The 19,655-nt window shown below is 40.3% G+C and overlaps 1 protein-coding gene and 2 long non-coding RNA genes across 9 annotated transcripts in view; 1 reads left to right on the forward strand and 2 right to left on the reverse strand.

Annotated features, from left to right (window-relative positions):
* The window catches only part of LOC309529946, a 30,538-nt gene extending 26,568 nt beyond the window's left edge, over window positions 1–3,970 (reverse strand). Inside the window, exons 1-2 of one of the 2 annotated variants that reach the window (XR_014218538.1) lie at window positions 3,688–3,970; window positions 2,900–2,922 (exon numbers count right to left, since the gene is read on the reverse strand). This is a non-coding gene — a long non-coding RNA (uncharacterized lncRNA). The remainder of the gene's footprint in view (window positions 1–2,899; window positions 2,923–3,687) is intronic. The other variant, XR_014218539.1, reaches the window with a different exon arrangement.
* The window catches only part of LOC309529966, a 154,444-nt gene that overhangs the window by 95,519 nt on the left and 39,270 nt on the right, over window positions 1–19,655 (reverse strand). The gene's annotated exons all lie outside the window — the stretch shown is intronic.
* Window positions 4,453–19,655, forward strand: part of PHIP (PHIP subunit of CUL4-Ring ligase complex) — a 63,150-nt gene continuing 47,947 nt past the window's right edge. For all 6 annotated transcript variants that reach the window (XM_082218160.1, XM_082218161.1, XM_082218163.1 and 3 more), the window contains exons 1-6: window positions 4,453–4,791; window positions 4,926–4,984; window positions 5,091–5,120; window positions 5,326–5,385; window positions 18,701–18,851; window positions 18,937–19,035. In XM_082218160.1, the coding sequence (XP_082074286.1) occupies window positions 4,722–4,791; window positions 4,926–4,984; window positions 5,091–5,120; window positions 5,326–5,385; window positions 18,701–18,851; window positions 18,937–19,035 (469 nt within the window). In that variant the 5' untranslated portion in view covers window positions 4,453–4,721. The remainder of the gene's footprint in view (window positions 4,792–4,925; window positions 4,985–5,090; window positions 5,121–5,325; window positions 5,386–18,700; window positions 18,852–18,936; window positions 19,036–19,655) is intronic.

Genomic DNA, 19,655 nt, shown 5'->3' on the forward strand with positions numbered 1-19,655 from the left:
GTCATTTTAAACAACTTTTCACAACATTCCTCATTTCACCACTTTCCTCAACAGGGTGTGTGCCAGCAAAAACGTTTATGCAAATATATTGATAATGCACTATAAATGGGTCTGAAAATGGTACTGCATAACTTATCAATCCATATTCATTAGAGGTCCTTTACTCATACTGTGTTCCACTAGTATGTTAGTTATGATAAATATGTAGAAACATTGCTATTTCCTTTCGAAAATAAAGTATTTCCTGCTATTTTATTATAACAGTATGTTTAGATCCAAGTGTGTTGTTCCACAAGCAGAAAGCATTTTCTGCTCATGGAAGGGCTATTTCTGACATAGCATTATGTGAAAGAAAGTGCAACACAATTAGTGCAAATCACTGCACAACCACTTGTGAAAGACAGTTTGCTATATCTCTCTGGTTTCCATTGGTTGGCATTAGAGATAGCATGAGCGTTGCTCTCAACTTCTATGAATGGAAGGGGGAATTTGATTCTTAAGGATTCCTTAAACCTCTGCTCCAGAGGATTGTGAAACCTTTCAAAAAGCATGGAAGGTGGCTCAGGTTGATTGCAGAAGGAGGGAGTAGGTGAAAATCACATTTTTTCCCTTTACATTTGCAAGAGCCTCTAGTAGAATAAAGGCCCTTGCAGATGTGGAAGGGCACCTTTGCATCTAGCTCCAAATCTTCCAGAAATGCTTATGTTTAAATCACACATTTGGAAGCAAGCCCTAATGGATAAGGTGTGAGAAGCTCCCCATTGCAAAGCAAACCTTAATGGCTGGGGTGCAAAGAGTTCTGCATTGCAGAGTGAATATTGCAATGTAGAAATAGTTGCACCCTAGCTCTTAGAGCTTGCTTTGCACTGGGGAACACTTCTCAAACAACATGGGCCCCCCTATCTCCCTATAATTGATCATGCCTAGATGCAGTGCTTATACACTACAGTATGGACCATACTTTGTTTCCATACTGTGGTGTACCTCCAGGTACTTTGTTCCATGAAGTTTTCAAACAGTTCATGAAACAATAATAAGCATAGTTGTTCCACTCATGTTTCTTTGGATCCATCCGCCAAAGTGTTTCTCAGCCTTAATAAAAACATTTTCTTTTGGGGCAATGCCCTTGATGTTTCTCACAATTTCCTGTCTTACTGAAAGAAATGTATATAAAATGATATGCAGTTAATTATATCTATTTCTGATATTCCAGAAATACTACAGTCAGTGTTATCTACATTTGTTTTAAATACAGCAAATATTTTTATTGTCAAATATTTGTCTAAAGAAGGAGTTTCATAAACTGCTACTAAAGGTCTTTCAATTTCTCTGTAAAATATGGTGTTGCATCTACCATGGGGAAAACAAATCTTTGTAAGTTTCCTGAAACTCAGCAACCCTACAGTAATGAAAGGAATGCCAAACATTCATTTTCAGAAAGTTAAATTAAAACCATGTTACTACCACCTGTAATTATAACATGATTTTGTAAAATTAAAACCATAACATCACTAGTTAGACTACATCGTTACATATTTTAAATAGCTATTTTATTCTGAAACGGGGAATCTTACTTGTGTAGGACAAACCTCATTATAACAGAAGCAGTTCACAAAGAACCTATTACATCTCAATGACAGTGGAACTAAAATATTTCTCTTTAAGGATAATGCAACTCGACACAAATGCAGGAATTTCAAAATATACTACTGGAGACTGTGTGAGAGATTTCAGAAATACATTTTTCTAGCAAAGAAAACAATAACATTACTGGGACTTAGCACAATGCACTGCTGAGATATCACTGATAATAAGCTGTTACAATTAAAAGAACGAACAAACCTCAACATCCTCTATTCTAAATGTACAATACCAAAATAATTCTAAGACTTATGTAGAAGAAAAAACAACTTGCATGCAAAACAAAAGCCAATGATCTTATTGAAGAGAAATAATTTTAAAATGATAGAACTGCACCCTCTGCTTGTATTTTTAGTGTGCTATACTGGTGATAATAGAAATGTCAGTGTTTTTGCATGTGAATTCAATCAACAGAATTACTGTGGGATATATAATACAAAAAAGGAAAGCCTTTATAGTCACAATCATCCTTCTTCTAATTAAAAACTAATTTCTTTCAGCGTAAGTAACTTTGAAATACAGATCCAGTACCAATAGATTGTAATTCATATAAATACCTTAGCTATATTTGTACACATATAAGCAACCATAAAAAGAGCAGGATAAACTTGCAAATCTTATTAGCACTGCCAATTAAGGTCTTTATTCACATTCTACATCTTAAATATAAGGCTCCAGAGTAACTGAAAAATATAGTACTTTATTAAAAGATTAATTAAAACCTTCATACAATTCTATAATGTAAAATAAAAGTATCAGGTTCAAATGGGGGCCACAAAAATAGTAGGAAAATGAAATGGTGAAGATACTAAAACAGAAAAGCTTGTAGTACAAAATCACTTCAGTTCTAACTTAATATTAATCCTGTATTAATTTGTTACTCATCTCAGGATGACATGTGTACCTTCTAGATATCAATTTTTCTAATTCCAGAAATAACTAACAGCAGTGTGGGACTTACTGCAAATCATACCTTCATACATTTTCCAGATATATGCTTTCTCTTTTTTGTGATATGATGCAAAAGACTACTGTAGCAATTGCTCTTGCAATGCAATCATATTCAAGTTTACTCAGAAGGAAGACCCACCGAGTTTAATAGGGCTTATTTCAGGGTAAATTGGTGTAGGATTGCAGTCTTACTACAGTTCCAGTTTTGTGCTGAAATAAGCATATATGCAGCCTCTTTTGTGAGCTGGGGCCTTAATAACTCATTAATACAACATATTATATAATTATTTACTTGAAAACTACATACCTTATTTTCGTTCAAAGCTGCAACTTCAGAGAGAGGAAATCATTTTAGGTTAACATAGTTCGAATATCTCTAGAACATATCACTGTAGCTTTACTGTATTTGATGAGCAGTTTTTAACTGATTTGCACTAATTGCTTAAATGGCCGCTTTTTCTTTCTTTTTTGGAATACAAAAATTGCCCAATGCCCAACTTTCAATCCCAAAACATTGATATATTACATAACAAATGTTGACCACTGTTTATTCTGATAAAATTCAAACTGTAACACATCATGCCTCTAAAGACACTTCCCTAAGATGGAAATAAACACTTTAGGCAGGTGAGCCCTGTTCATTATCTAAATACAGCATGAAACACAAAATGTAAATGTAACCATTAATCATGCGATAACCCTTCTGTATGTTATCGATCCAGCTGTAAATTACCTCAAGTCCAGCCATACGTTGCATCCATTTTCATCCTTTTCACTTGTCTGCTTTCATAATAATATTGCTGTCTTAACCCGCCGTCTCCCACTATCTAAGTAATAAACCAGGGCAAACGCAAATGTTGACATTGCACCTTTTAATAACACCAGGAAGTCACTTCATGCTCCTCTTTTAAGCCAGAGGGAGAGAGTCAATAACAAAGGAAAAGCTGTAGAGACAAGGCGTATGAAAAATATATATACATTTTTATTTCTTCCTTACACACACATACATATAAACACGCTCGCCCACCCCTAATGAGTAACACTTAGGAAAGAGGAAAAAAACAAACCAAAACCACGCATGACATTGCAACTTACAAGCAGATGGGAATCTGTAGCATTTAAAGGCGACAAGGAGGCATGTGGAAGAAGAGAGAAAGCCTGGAGAGGACGGGCCCGACCTGCTCCCCCCCCTCCCCCAGCAGGCCCTGGCACGGCGAGGGCCGAGAAGAGCCTCTCACGCCCGCCTCGCCCAGTGGGGCCTGCGGTCCCTGGGGGCATTTTTTTTTTTTGCCTCATTCGGTTCCTAGTTCGGCTACATTGAAACTGAGCAACTTCCAGCGCCACCGCCGCCAAAGGGCCTCTCTCTCTCGCGCGCACAACCCCCCCGCTTCCATCGCTCCTCCCGCCTCCGCGCGCGCCGTATCCCTCCGCCGCCGAGGCCTCCCAGCCCTTCTCTTACAGAGAAAGCGTCTTTCAGCCGAAGCTGCCCGCCCACCCATCCACACCCCGCCTCTGCCCGCTCGCTCCGACATCTTCGCTCGGCTTTCCCCCCCACTAGTCCGGAGCGAGCTTCAGCTCGAGCGCGTTGTTTTGTGTGGGGAGGGGGGAAAAGAGAGGCAGGGCTCTCTAGGGCGGGGAGCGCAATACCACCACCACCCAACCCCGGGGAAGGCGACCTGAAGGAAAGGGAGTGAAGGGGGTTGAGGTGGGGGGGGGGGCGTGTGCGTGTTTGTGTGTGCGCGCGCCCGCCCTGAGGGGAGGGGGGGCTGGGACTCTTTGTCTCGGCGGAGGGATTGCGTTCTCTACTCCGCCCGCTCTCTCGCTCGCTCGCTCGCGCCCGAAGCTGGCTGGCTGGCTGACGAGAGAGGCAGCAGCAGCAGCAGCAGCAGCAGCGCTTGGGTTGGCGGCGGGTTTTGCTGCGAGTTGTTGTTTCCTCCTCCTGCTGCCGCCGCCGCCGCCGCTACTGCCGCCCGGGGCTTGAATGGTGGAGCCGAGCGCCTCGCTGCTGCGGCTGTTGCCGCCGAACAAACAGTGACAGCTCCCGGGCGAGCGCCGGCGTCGTCTTCGGGTCGCAGGGCCCCGCCGCCGGGGGAGCTCGGCCTCAGCCAGCCGGGCTCCTCTGGCTCGCCATGTCCGGGGACGGCGGCGGAGGCGGCGGGAGCAACAACAGCGGCAGGCACTCGGCGGAGCTGCGAGCGGGTAAGTGAGGGGCCGGGCTGCTGCCGCCGCCTCCTCCTCCAAGGCCGTGTTTCTCTCCCCCCCCCTCTCACGGCGCGTGTTCGCCTTTCTCAACCCCCCCCCCGTTTTCGCCCTTCTTCCCACCCCCCCTGCAGAGCTCTATTTCCTCATCGCCCGCTTTCTGGAGAACGGACCCTGCGAGGAAGCGGCTCAGGTAAGCGCGCTGGCGCCGGGGTCTGGGCCTGCGGGGTGGGCTGCCGCCGCCTCTTCCTCCGGTTTCTGACGGCCCTCCTTCCGCTCCTCTTTTGTTGCTCCCGCAGGTCCTGATCCGAGAAGTCGCCGAGAAGGAGGTAAGCGCTGCGAGCGCCTTCCAGACCGGCTCTCTCCATCCGCCTCAGCGCCGGCGGCTGCAACGGCCTCGCCTCCTCCCCTCCCCTTTCCTCCGCCATCCCGGGCGGGCGGGCGCTGCTGGGGCGTCGGGAGGGGGGGTGGGGTGGGGGGGGCGGCTAGTAGCACTCGGTGACCGGGGGTGTGTGTCTTTTTTTCTCCCCCCAGTTGCTTCCTAAGCGCACGGACTGGACGGGGAAGGAGCATCCCAGGAGCTACGAGAGCCTAGTAAGAGAAGCGGCCGGTCGGCGTGGTTGCGATGTGATGTACTAGGGAAAGTTTGTGAGCAGCCCTTTAAAAATTGAATTTCCCGCAATTTTTTTTTTAAAGCAACTTAAAAAAAAAATAGGGGCCAGTTTTTAAGCTCCCGGTTTTTCCTTCCTGGCGGTGTGTGTTGTTTATAAAAAAGCAGATGGTGCCTCCGAAGTCAGAAATCTGGGGTCCCCGAGTTAGGGTAAATAATAATAATCCTACTAATGCGAGAGCCCTAGAGTCACTATGCTAGAAATAAAGGTACGTCATGGATGTTGTGCGGGGAAAGCGAGAGAACAGGGAGGGGAGGAGCGAGCAGGAACTGCTTGCGAGAGGCTGGCAGGCCTGTAGGAGATGGGGGCGCTCTATTCCATGCAGTCTCGCTTCACATACACAATGGGGCTGAGCAGATATTGAGCAACTGTAAGCAGGCTTTATTCAGGGAAGCCCCACAACTTCCTTAAGCTTTTATCTTTTTCCTTGGAACATAACTAATAAAAGCTGCTTTGTGGTTGTAGTCTCAGTCAGTATATGCATACAGTAATCTGCTCTTTGTGTCCGAGTTCTGGTAATGTGGAATTTCAGAGCAGAACGTTAGTTTTAAATAGAGTTCTGTTAGGCAGTGGCAACTTTGTGGACTAGCGTGCTGTTTTATGGAACAATTATTGTGCGTTCATATATCACTTTGGTTGCAGAATTTGTTTTTTTCTGTCCTGCGTTTCATTCTGCTTGTCAGTTTTAGGTGGGCTTTGTTTTCTACTCTTGATTGAAGGAGTGCTTGCTTTAAAACAAGTCAGGCTAAACTAGAAGAGACACTCAGATCTGGGTTTTTTTGGGGAGGAAGTTCAAAGTAGCATTTAAGATGCCTCCAGGATATATTTTACTGCCCACCCTTTTCAGGCCAAGTAGCCGGTGGGTGAAGAGTTGTAGATCAGGAAAACAGTACAGAAGTGAGAGCTGAACATCTTTTCTAGCAATTTCACTCCTTCACATAGCTGCTTGTAAAATGTGTGAGAGAGAAATCTGTGAGAACTTTGATCATTTAGCCTTCAGTGGTTTTACTGGTTGTGTCTAAATCAATATTTCTCAAACTTCTAATAGTTAGGACACACTTTTTATGAGCTAAAATTTGAATTGTGCCAACATTTGTATACTCCCCAAACCACACTTTCATAGTACATTGGAATAAGAATTATCCACTTAAAGAACTGTTCATCTTGTGTGTTTATTTGAGTGAGTGATCTGGCCATGCCTCCCTGACTGAAATCAAGCAGGGCCAGAACAGTGACTCATACAGGACAGGCACAGCTAGCTGCAACATCCAAGGGCAGGTAGTTCTGCTTTGTTTCTCAGCAGGAGTGACTGAATGATAATCACACTCAAAATTTTCAGTGCCCGGTGAAGTCTTTATTACAAGGGCATAAGGCCAAACCAGTAAATTATGCAGAGATGCAGTGGTCTGCCTCTTTTCTGAGTGGGTACTATTGGCTCACAGAAGCTTTTAAAGTATTTTTGACATTCTAACAGTTTCTCATCCAATGCCAGTTTTGGCATGGTCCTGAATATTTTTAATATGCTAGTAGTTTAGATCAATAAGCTGGAAATGTTTAGTGAACAATAAATGACTTGTTTTAAAGTCAATCTTTGGCTTTACTTGCATGTTAAACTACTACAGTTGGAATGTTCTTCTTTATACATCCATTGCAGCATGTGAGTGATATCCCTGGAGAGATAGCTCTCGAGTGCTTATGTTTTCCAGTGTTGTTAATACTTGAATGAGGCACAAAGGCACATGGAAGACAGCAGTGTCTTTGGAAAGTAAAGTTTATGTATAATCACCTTATTTTTTTTAAAAAAATAAACAAGTGTGAAGTCCTGGATTTTTTTTTATTTGTTGGCTCCCCCCCAAAAAAGTTATGAAGCCAGAAATGCCTCTAGGCTCCTAGTTACCAGTACAACAGCAGACTTTTATAATGGCACAACATGATTTGAGGTCATGTTTGTAAAATTCACTTTTCACAAATTCCTAAAGTGCTTTTACTTGACGCTGAAAGAAGAGGTGAGGTGAGGAATCATAGGAGTGGACTCCTTAAAGAGGAATCAATACGCCTACAGTTATTTAACTCTTCTTTCAGTACAGAATTGAAGTGCTTTTAAGAATTTGGACTCCAGCTCTTCTCAGTCGCAGCCAGCATGGTTGGGGATAATGAGAGTTGTGCTCCAGCAGTATATGGAGGGCTCAGGTTCTCCATCCCTGCTTTAGATCAATGTAACTTAATTTTAAATACTGTAGTGTTGATGAATTAACTGTTCTGCATTCCCAAAGTTATATCCATGTTGAACATAAAAATGCTGAATGAAATTGCTTGTATGTTTCACTTTCTAAGTCAACAGCCAAATTCTGTAGTCTAACTAAGCAGATTACTGGCACATGGACTCTTATTACAAGCAAAACAGTTACCACATATTCAGCCAGCAGTGCCCAGCTCTACCAGTATGAAATAGCAGAATTAAAATAGTGTTAAGCAAAATTGACCTGTAACACACCTATCTGGTTTTCCCCCCCCCCAATTGCATAAGTTCTCAATCATTCATGTTGCAATGAAACAGTTCTAGCAACACCATAGAGAAGACACTGGTTGGGATGCCTTGGTGCCATTGCAGACAGACAGTTAGATAATTCCCAATCGTAGCCAGTGACCAGGACTGAAACCATAGGTTAGAGTTTTACAATAATAAATGAAGGACGAAAGTCCAAATTCTATTCTTCGTAATTGATGCCATTTATTTCTTATTAAGGATGATTTTTGCATTGCTTAATAAGAAGAAAACTCTGTGATGTACATAATAAAATTATCAGCAAAACAGATAAAATAAACAAGAAGTTGTTAAACACACATAGATACCTAAATTATATGTCTGGGTAGGCTTGCTGAAGTAAAGTTTGTCCCATGCTCACTCTGGATTTGAAGTTGAGCCCAGTTTAATTTTTGTTACAGTGAAATTTGTGGATACCTACATTAAAATACATTATTTCTACATTGTAAAAGTATGTGTGTGTGTGTGTGTTAGAGAATGAATGAGAAGGAGGCACAGTCTTTCAAGAAAAAATAGTGAGACTAAAGTGAAGGGTTAGTCAGTGGCTGATGCAGTATTGGGATCTAATCTGGCTCCTGATAGACATTGCATTGATTTTTTAAAAAAAATAGAATAATCTTATATTTATTTTAAATTGAGTAATACAGAAGCAAGGATGAAGTTAGCCTTTCCTTATAAATCTGATACACACATTACTAATCACATGAATTCTTGCTAGCCTGTCTGTTTGCACATACTACATACTAATTTGTGTCATATTAACTGCTTGAAGAAAGATAAATAATCAGACCTTAAAAATTTAAAAAATAAAACCCCTTCCTTCTCTGACAAGGGTTATTCTTAACTGTAGCAGGCAGCCTGACAAGTAAGTGTTGTCAACTCAAATGAATAAATTCAGTAGTCATTGGGATTAGAATCCTGTTTCTCAGTTGGAGACTTCCTAAACACCCTCATCTTATTCCTGGATCCCTGAGGTTTTGGGTGATGTTGTCCACCTTCAAACCATAGCTCTGTGGGTAAAGCATGTAGCTTAAGGCCTCAGGTTCGTGTGTGTCTGGAGACAAATCTTGAAGACACTGGAGGGAGCTATGCTGGTCAATATGTTTGGATTTAACAAGTGATCCAACACAGTATTATTGACTCCTTACACCATTAGTCCCTTTCTTCCTCATCTTTCCACTGCTGTCTACTTGTATAGTCTTTTGGTTAATTTCTTGTACATGGCTATCGTTTTCTAAAGGTTCTAGATTCAGGTAGGTAGCTGTGTAAGGTCCAGTAGCACCTTAGAGACCAACTAAGTTTGTTCTTGGTATAAGCTTTCGTGTGCATGCACACGTCTTCAGATACAATGAAACAGAAGTCACCAGACCTTTATATATAGTGAGAGGGTGGAGAGGGGCATTACTCAGAAGGGTGGTGGGAATGGGTGATTGGCTGATAGGTGTGGTAAACCTGTTGGTCTTACAGGAAAAAGCAAGGGATGAGATGGCCAAAAATAGCTTTATCATGTATAATGAGATAAGAATCCAATGTCTATATTCAGACCAGGTCTCTTCATTAGTTTTCTAAAGTTGCTGCCTTCATGGCATAGTGGACCCCTGCTGTTAATTCTTGGTTGCTGAATGAACAACACTGCATGTTTTATTGGGCATATGGTCAGTAATACCAGAAGTACTGGCAGAATGACTGCTTAGCCATTTCTTTAGAATCTTCCCTCTGCTTAATTCAGTGGGTTCACTGGGTTACTGATCGCTGCACTTCTGTGTTGCATTGTGAACATATTAGATTTGTGTTTTAAGTATAAAACATGCCTTTAACCAAGTATCCCCTCCTTCTCAAGTGTTAATGTATGTTCACATTCTCAAGGTGATTGCTATTAGTAGTTTCACTTCTCCATCTGCGCTTTCCGCAGTCCTTTTTGAAAGTCCAAACTTAGGTTCTTTGATGCTACTTGTACAAGGGATAGTAGAGATGCCTTTTGGGTTGGTTGTATCTATGGGGTGGAGTACTTGGTCCTCTCATGGTAATGTATGCTGTCCTTCCTTCTTTTTCTGAAGCCTCCCAGGGGCTTGTGGTGGTTTGTCTATGGAACTTTTTTTTACTCACTGTGTTATTTTTATGGTGATAGTTTGTTTTTTATGAGCTGCTGTGAGATCTTCATATGCCTTAGGTTGTGTGCATGGTTTGTGGTGCAGAATTGCATTGTTGCTGTTGTAGAATTGGAGTTTTTAGTAGTTGTTCATGTCTGCAAAGTGGAGAAGATAACGCTGTGTCCATTTCTCATCACCATTTTGTCTTCTACTCAGTGATCCTGTTGTGTATTTCTTGTTGCTTGCATTCAGTATTCACGATCAATTTTTCCATAATGTTGCAGAGTGTGGAGCAGAGTAGTGATATGTGTGTTCCCCATCCTCTGGCTGCAATTCAGATGTGACTGTGCAGCGTTGACTTATCGTGGCAATGTGTGCTGGCATTTGTTTTTAGTTGTGGTGCTTCATAAATATGTGTTACCTGTTGATAAAACATGGCTTCTATTTTCACAGCAGAAGCATTGTAAGATACATTGTAAGATACATTGAATCTGCAAGAACTGAAGTTGAGAAGGGATCTATGTAAAGTTTATGCAATAGAAATCCAGACCTGTTAGATGCTCAAAAAGGGATGTGCAGAATTGGACTGTTACATACTTTTTTTCTTGAGCTGCATGTGTATTTTGATGTTCACAAATACCTCCTGTAGGAATAAGCTTTCCAGTCAGTTCAGCGGAAGGCACAGCAATTCATGAGTATCAGTAATGTTTGCTTCTTTTGAATTGAGCTTTAGAAACCGTACTGGTATGAGAACTCTGCTTGTTCATTGAAGCTCCTGTGCCTGTGAGATGTTACTAGACTTGGGAATTACTTGCGAGCATGCTTTTAATGTGCCACTTAATGTATTGGATTCCTATTGCTCACTGAGGTTTCTGAGTACTTCTGCAGTTTTCCTGTTCTTCCATAAACTAGAAGGATATGTTTAATTGTCTGAAAAAATAGGTAAGTGTAAGAACATAAGAAGCCCTGCTGGCTCAAAGGCCCATCTAGTCCAGGATCCTGTTTACATAGTAGCCAACGAGATTCCTCTAGGAAGCCTGCAGCAACACTCCTGCCACTTGTGTTCCCCGTCAAATGGCATTCAGAGGCCTGCCACCTCTGATACTAGAGAAAAAAATTCAATCTTGGGAATGCCAATGATTTAAATAACTATCTGATAAAGCTACATGTCCCAAGTGTAGAATGCAAATCTAGACACTACCGAATGCTTCTAAACATTGCTTCCCTAACTTGGTGGCCAAATGGTCCTTCATTCAATGGAAGGCAAGGATGGGATCTGTTTGTGTAGACTGGGGACCCTTATTGGGAGTACAGATTCTTGTTTGTAAAGCCTTTTTTGACTTTCTGCTAAAAATGTGAAAGTTGCGCACATTTTGGCAGATTCAATACTGCTCCTCCCACCCATGTTTTGATAGAATGTGTGACTGGAACATGTAAAGAAGCTGTCTGAAAAATGTTATCACACATCAGAAACCATTCAGTTTACATGTATTATATCCATTCATTATGTTATTAATTAATTTTATGAAACAATGCCTTTTTAGAAATGGATTTTTTTCTGTCAGAAAAAATATATCAGTGGACAATTTTCTGGCACACATCCGTAAGTATAGTAAGAATTAAATTAGACTCTTGGCAGTGGTAAATGCACTTGCTAATTGTGCTAGCACAACATTGAGGATGATTCATATATGACCCTTCTATGATAGGTGTAGAGTTGTGTTGGGAAAGAAATATTTGTTTAGAAGTTCACGATAGTTGCTTTCCCGTCTGTGCTATAAGATTGCTTAGGGGAAGAAAAAGTTATAGCATTTGGCATTCTTGTTATGACGTAGCTGGCATAGTATTTTCTAGCTGTATATATTTTGCATACTGGATTGGAGCCAGGTTAATTTATTTGCACTTTGATTTTGAGTGAGCGTGTCAAGTATTTCTCAGAAAGCAGATACAGAGCAGGAAAAGATATGGAAAAAGACACCTAAACTGATTTAAGGGCTGGAGCACTTTCTTTGCAATGAAATACTAAAGCAATTGCATTTCCTTGTTGAGAAAAAAGAGAGATCGTGGGGGAATAAGGAAGTTGGTAACATTTTCTTCTGTTAGAGTGAAGCTGGTAGCTTCAAGGCTAAGGACTTTCTCAATGGTAGCAACTGAGGATGAGATTGGTAATAACAAGCTGCAGAAAGTTTTTGAAAATTGCATGTTCTATTGCATGGTTTATTTTCCTACTATCTATTGTGTTTTTAAATGGATTTAATTGTTCATTGTTTAGATCTTTTTAAAAAGATTTTTTTTAAAAAAATTGTGGCCTGTCTTGAATATCTGTGTAGACCAGAAAATAGAATATGAAATACTATAATAAATGCTTTTATTTACACTTACCCTTATTTACACTTACCCTGCCCTTTCAACTTTTCTATTGTGAAGCTCTGCATATTACACTGCTGGGCACTGCTTGCATACCCACACTACATCAGACCTCATACAGAAGCTCTTGAGTTGTCCTGTTCTTCCAGGTCTTGTTTACAGTCCCTCTCATGTTGATTATTATAGCTGTGAAAGTTCCTAAGCCCATGTTGGGATGCCTCACTTTGTCCCTACTTTCCAGTAAGTATTATAACCCTAGTCATATTTCTGGACCAGTCCAGATCAGAGTCTATCGTCCTGCATTCTATTTAAAGTAGTGACCAGCTGCATGGTTTGCAGCCTCCTCTCCTATCAGTTGCTGCCTATAAAATGGGGATTCAGTTTATCACAATTATAATCCTTTTAGATGTATTAACCACAAATTTGTGTGATCCCTTATAATGTCATCTAAAGCTAGTGACAACCACCATATTTTATGTGTGTTATACTCAGTCTTTTCTTAACTTTTACTTCTAGCTTTGTGTCTATGTTTACCTTAAAATCATACTGAGTTTCTTTGTTTTTTGTTTTCCCCTAAACCTTTTTCTGATTTCATCTGTTTGGAAGCATCTTCTCACTTTTTGGTTTTAATGTTTTTAGTGGCTGTGCTTGGTTATCATTGGAATGAGCTACACTGAGCCTTGAACTTGTGTGCTCCCTCTCCTCTGGCATGGCTCTAAGGAAGCTTTTGCTTCCATTTTTGATTACTTACAACTTGTCATTATGTCTAAATCCTAAACTTTTGTTAATCTTAACTATGGTTTGTTGCTTCAAACTATGCATACACCAGAGCCATGTTTTCATTTACTCATGGTTTTCTTGTTTGCTTTCTTTAATTGTCTGTTTCTATTACTATAATTTACAAATTCTGGGGAGTAAAACTACATTTAAAAAACAACTAGTTTAACTACTTAAAATAAGTTTAAACTGGTTCAGATTCATTGTTGCAAATTCAATACTTGCAACAAAAGTGTCTATGAATTTTTGTTGTTAAAAGCAGGTTGGGTGAGAGCTAATAACTGTGCAGGAAGCTCCTCTGCCACCACCAGTTCATGCTTGCTGAGAAGCTACTTCCAAATGTTGGAGAACCAGGAGCTATAATCAGAAGTATCAGTTGCAGAAATCCTGGAGCATGCACAAAAGTGCTTGAGGGGATGTATGGGGATATTTAGATGCTGTACCACATTTTCAAGAATGAATTGAGTGCTTAGAAGGAGAATAAATTTCATCACTCCAAATGATAGTTCCAGTTGTGGTTATACTTTTCTCATGCAAACTAATTGATATCAGTTATGTTTATTTTTATGATTATGTGTGCATCTCCCCCATAGTAAAAAATACTTTAACTTTTATTGACAAGGAAATAATACTTTCAAACCTCCACCCATGAAGGACCTATGCATTTGTCTAGATCAGGCATAGGCAACCTTCAGCCCTCCAACCTTCGGCTACAGTTCCCATCATCTCTGACCACTGGTCCTGTTAGCTAGGGATCATGGGAGTTGTAGGTCAAAACATCTGGATAGCCAAAGGTTGCCTTTGCCTGGTCTAGATGTTCTGATGCTTGAATTGTCACACTCTTTGGGAACCTGATCAGTGTTATATATTTGTATCCTGTCTTCCTGACTGACAATAGACTTCTAAGGTATCTGAAAGTAGATGAAAACTGATATATATTAACAAATTAATAAGATTGTTTAAAGAGGAAAGACTGACTTTTATTTAGAAAGGAAGAGGGGGAACAGTGATGGCACATGTTCTCTTCCTGGGCCTTAGATGTTGCCACTTCTGTGTCTGTTTCAACTGCTGTTCTCTGAAGGTTCCATGGAAACCATAGAGGATAGTAGACCCATCCCTTGTTTGTTACCTATAAATCAGGGCCAGGGAGTACCAGATGTTTCAGTTCCCAAGAGAATAGAGCATCTTCTCACATGGGCAGCTGGACAATCAGCAACTCCTAGCGTTTTCTGATGACGGGGGCCTGATGAAGGTTCTGGGGGGACGTTGATGGAAAATGTCCTGTCCCTGAGCTTTACTACTGATGCTGTGATTCTTTCAACTGCTGCTTTTAAAAGTTCCATGTTGACACTATGGGTGAATAACACCTCTCCACAAAAAAGTATGCTACCCATGATCAGCTATTACCAGATTGATTAGTAATCATCTGATGTTGCAGCTCCAGACTTGCTGTAATTTAGTTCACTCTAATGGTCCAGTATTTTTACCCTGATTCAGTTCCCCTGGTCACTGGCAAATGGGTACTGATTATAATTTTCATGGGGCACATGACTGAGTTCTTCCCTCCAGCCCCAAAGAATTTTTTTCCACCCAGGATTACCTTCACAGCTAAAGAAAGGATAAAAATTATTCCCTGCAAGGAAGCAGTTGAATTGGTAGCAAGTACTTTTTAACTCTACAGTTTTTATTTGAAGTATTTTGGGATTTCTAACCTCAGAAGTTTAGGATGGTGTCATTGGATACAGCCTTTCTCTCATACTAGTTGGAACATGGTTCCCATCAGGTAATTGATCATGCCTGGTTCTCATGGCAGTGGCCTCAGTCACAGCAACAGGCTTTGCCTCTGTTGCCCTTTCAGACTGAAAGCATGGACAGAATTCATGATGAATAGATTAATCAGATGATGCTCAGTCATGCACATTGTCCTTCTGCACAGCTCAAATTACCACCCATGTCTATGGATCTGTGGAGGAGGAGGATGGATCCAGCGGGCTGACTAACTGGATCCAGAGGCTGATAGCTTGTGAACTGACACAACAGCTAAGATTTCCTTTCTGTTCACCTGTTGTGGTGCTTCTTTCTGGACATGATTTGGCCATCGTGAGGCTCCTTTTATGTCTTTGAAAAAGCTGTTTGACTGTGGGCTCAGTTTTCTATCTGGTGAGTGCTCTTGGCAAGGTACTCTGCGAGTCCTGTTTACTCCACAGATTTCTGTGGCAGCGATCATCACATGATTCTCATCAAGGCTGGGGAGTAGGTTGTGGGAAACTCATCATTTCTTCTTTGTGGTATGAGGCCCTTGAAATGTCCATACTCTTCCACACATTTTGGCCTGCAAGATTCCCCTTGGAAATATTTCCTCATAGCATAGCAACCATTCCCAGAATAAGTAATTAGAGAAGTATGGAATCAGGTACTCTTGCCTCTGAACTTTAGCATAGCAGTGGGGCGTACACAGTGGCATCATTCCTACAGCAGTTGATCTCTGGGAGAGGATGATGATTTCGCAGGCTTCTTGGCTCAGATGGGATGCTGATTGCACTGTGGTCCAATACTTGTTCCACTTCTGGGGATCTCTACCTCTGCTAACAATGAGTACCTCTAAATCTGTTGCTGAGCAACCATGGGTTGTTGGAGAATGCATTTCTTTTCAGGTGGGATGACTATTTCCTTTCATACTATCTTGCTGATAACAAGGACCATCACAAAGATAAGATGGACAAGATAGACTGCATTCTTTCCAAGACTGCCATGGTTACTACTGTTTGCTGGACTTTTCAGACCTTTCTCCTTCAGATTAAGAGCAGACTTTCCTTCCCAACAGTGTCAGATCTCAAGAGGATACTCTTTCCATAGTTTCTGGTGTATACTGAGTGTGCTCAGTCCTCATTCTGTTCTTGTGAGGTCTCTCTTGTACCTTCTGCAATCATGCTACATCTTCACCTTTTCCCCCCTCAGTGTCTCCAATTTGTCTCTAATGCTGTAGGTATGGTTTTCCTATTGGAGGGATAGTAAACCTTTTTGAAGCCATGCTAATTATCTTGAAGCGGTGAATTTCATAGTTCCATCATGTGTTTTATATAAAAGTTTTGGGTTTTTTTGCCTGTTCTGAATGTACTGCCAGTATGTTCTGTTGGGTGGTCCTGAGATCAAGTATTAGGAGAGAGGACAAAATCATTTCTCTATCAACTTTTTCTACACTGCATAAGTTTATTCAACTGTCACACCTCACTTCTTAATCCTCCCAAACTAAAACACTGTAACTCTTCCTTACAGGGATGATGCTTTAACCTCTTATTTTGGTCACTGTTTTCCACATTTCATTGTAAAAGATATGGTACTGGAAAAATCTAACATCTGACATGCTATTTTAAGAACAGTTACTACTTTTTATGTATTGTTTTAGTTCAATTTGCATTTACTTACTTTTAAGGATTATCTTAAATATGTTTTTAATGTTTCATATTTTATCAGTATTTTAATTTGTTTGGGTCACTAAAGTCTCTGGGTGAAAAGTGGAATATAAATATAATAATTATAATAATATTAGTTACTAGTGTCCTTTTTCTTGCTTGTTAATACTAAAGTAAGGCTCTAGAGGAATACATTAAAAATACATTTTTGTTCCTCCTTATTCAGGGCCTTACTTTCTTCTAAAATTTTGCTTGCCTGTTGACTGACAAGCCTCATTCACAATCACAAAGGCATTTATATATATATGATAGAAAAATTGAATTAAAAGAAAAGGGAGAAACCTTTTAAATTTTTTCTAGAAGCTATAACTGGTAGTGAGAAAAGCAAATAGAAGTAATTTTTCACTTCTAGAACTTTGGTTTTGATTGATTGTTACGCAAAGTGTGGCCAGAGTATGTTGTAAATTTAATTTAATTTCTTACTAAAAAGTTAGTGATGTCCTTTAAATCCAGCAGTTTGTGTTAATTCAAATCATGCCCCAATTGGTTTTTATCCATTCACTTCGGTGAGTACAGCAAAATATTCTCCTGTGCACTATATAAGTATGAAAGGGGGAGGTGTGCCACCTTTTTATTTTTATTTTATTAAAAAATAGTCTGCTAGATGTGTCATTCTGCAGCAATTGACAAAAGTGCAGTGAGAAAAACACCCATCTACAAAGGCAAGGTAGGGGGCGGGAGGACCCTTTAAAAACAAAAATTAAGCTTTTTTTAAAAAAAGATTATCTTTTGTGCAACTACTTCAGTGAGAAGGGAGAAAGCTGGGTTGCTTGTCACTGATTACGTCATAAATTGTCTCCTGTAGATTGATGAACTTGGATAATGACATTTTCATGTGGCAATTAAAATAATAATGAACATTTTTATCTGGGGAGGAGTACTGCATTTTTCTGCATTCTGAATATAATAACCTTGTAACTTAAGTGCTATTGAGAGAAAAGACATGCAGATGTGCACACAAATTAGAAAAAATATTCTTTTAATATATAATAAACTAGTCATCTGGGAAAACCTGTTGTTAAAAAGAGTATCATCACAATTGATACTGTTTGAGTATTTGAACAAGGAAGTGCATGAATTGCATGATGGGGTTCATACTGAGATGGAAAATACAGTGCGGAAAAGTTTTCCTGCTGAGATATAAAGAGTACACAGTTCTGTCTTTGCAGATCCAAATTTGGCTGCATTTGCATGTAATGGTAAGCCAGGGTTTCTGGCTTATTGTGGTATACTATAAATAAACAGTGTGCTAGTTCACACTGTGCGATCACTCCTTCTTTGGTTCTCCTCTGGTGCAGTAAACAATCCAGGAAGCCTTGGCTTTCCATTATGTCCAAACCCAAGGATCTTGATTTGTTTCTCCCTAATAAGTCATGATCTATAAGTTAGCAACAAACCCACGGCTTAAGATTTGACGAGAAACAAACCGCAATCCCTGGTTTGGTAGAACTGACTTTGGTAACTGCTCCTACTTTGTAGAGAAACAGACCACAAGCCTGGGTTCGGACAGCAGTACAAACCAGACTGTGAGGCAGCCAGAGTAAGGGAGGTGGTCAAGGGAACTTCAGTGTGTACTAGCACACTCATTCATATTAAATGAATCAGACCTATGTATGTGCAGTGTTTTAACTATCAAAACATTTTAATGTTAATGCTAAATACTATTTCTAAAATATGTCACCTTGTTTTCAAATTGACTCATTATGATACAGCGTATTCAATACTATTTCTGTAGTGATTCAAATAATTTTGTTTTCAAATTCATAAATATTTTAAACATGAGGTTAGGGAAAAATCAGTCTAGATTTTATTTGTGTGTTCATGTGAGTCCTCCTTTAAATACTGCTTTCATTGTTGTGTATACTAGAAATCATAGAAGCATTTCAGGTGTCAAATACTGTCCCCTTTTCAAAACATCACCCCCCGATACTTTTCTAAATTAACAGAAGAATATTGTATATTTAACTCCTGGTTTCTTCTTAACAGGTAAAATACTATAGACACTTGGCACCTGATCACCTGCTTCAGATATGCCATCGACTAGGACCACTTCTAGAGCAAGAAATTCCTCAGAGCGTTCCAGGAGTCCAAACATTATTAGGAGCTGGAAGACAGTCTTTGCTTCGCACAAGTAAAAGTATGGTTCCCCCACCCCCCAAATGATTTGTACACTTATTTTGTTATGTTTCTATGTTTATGTTTTATTTTATATAATCAAATAGGCTGCAAGCATGTGGTGTGGAAGGGATCTGCTCTTGCTGCATTGCACTGTGGAAGACCTCCAGAGTCTCCAGTAAACTATGGCAGTCCACCTAGTATAGGTAAGAGTCTTACTAAATAAGTGTGTAACATTGCTAGTGCAGCAGTTGGATTTATGTCAGTAAGGTTTGGTGGCTACTTGTTGCTGTGGTGTGTGTTACTTCTACCACTTAGAATTTTTCTGTATGTTAGTCCTGGTGTTCATAAATCCTGGTATGACATCTGATTTCAGGCTTTAGGAAGGCATCTACACATTCAAAATAGCTGATTAGATGCCTTTGCACGTGTTTGTAACCATCACATCCCAGTGTCTGGGAGACTTCAGCACTGACTGAAACCTGCCAGACATTTGATTATAGTGTACATCTAATGAACATCTAATCCTGTGCCTACAGGATTATTTCTGCATGCATGCTTTCTCTTTACACTCTTCTTTTTTTGCCCATCAGTCTAGGTAGCAAGTCCAAATTGCTTCCCTTTCTTGTAGTTAGTAGTTTCTGTGCAAAAAGGTACTTGGGAGCTTGGAGAAGATGACATGTTTGCAAGTTAGTATAGAAAATGGCCAAGAGGAAGTCATAATCTGTTTCTTCCCACATTTATTGTCTTCCTATTGAATAGTAACAGTGAAAGAATTGGGGGATCACTGGTGGTCAACTTTTTACTATCCAAAAAGGAACTATTT

This window comes from Podarcis vaucheri (assembly GCF_965113315.1).
Source record: "Podarcis vaucheri genome assembly, chromosome: 3".
Lineage (NCBI taxonomy): Eukaryota > Metazoa > Chordata > Lepidosauria > Squamata > Lacertidae > Podarcis > Podarcis vaucheri.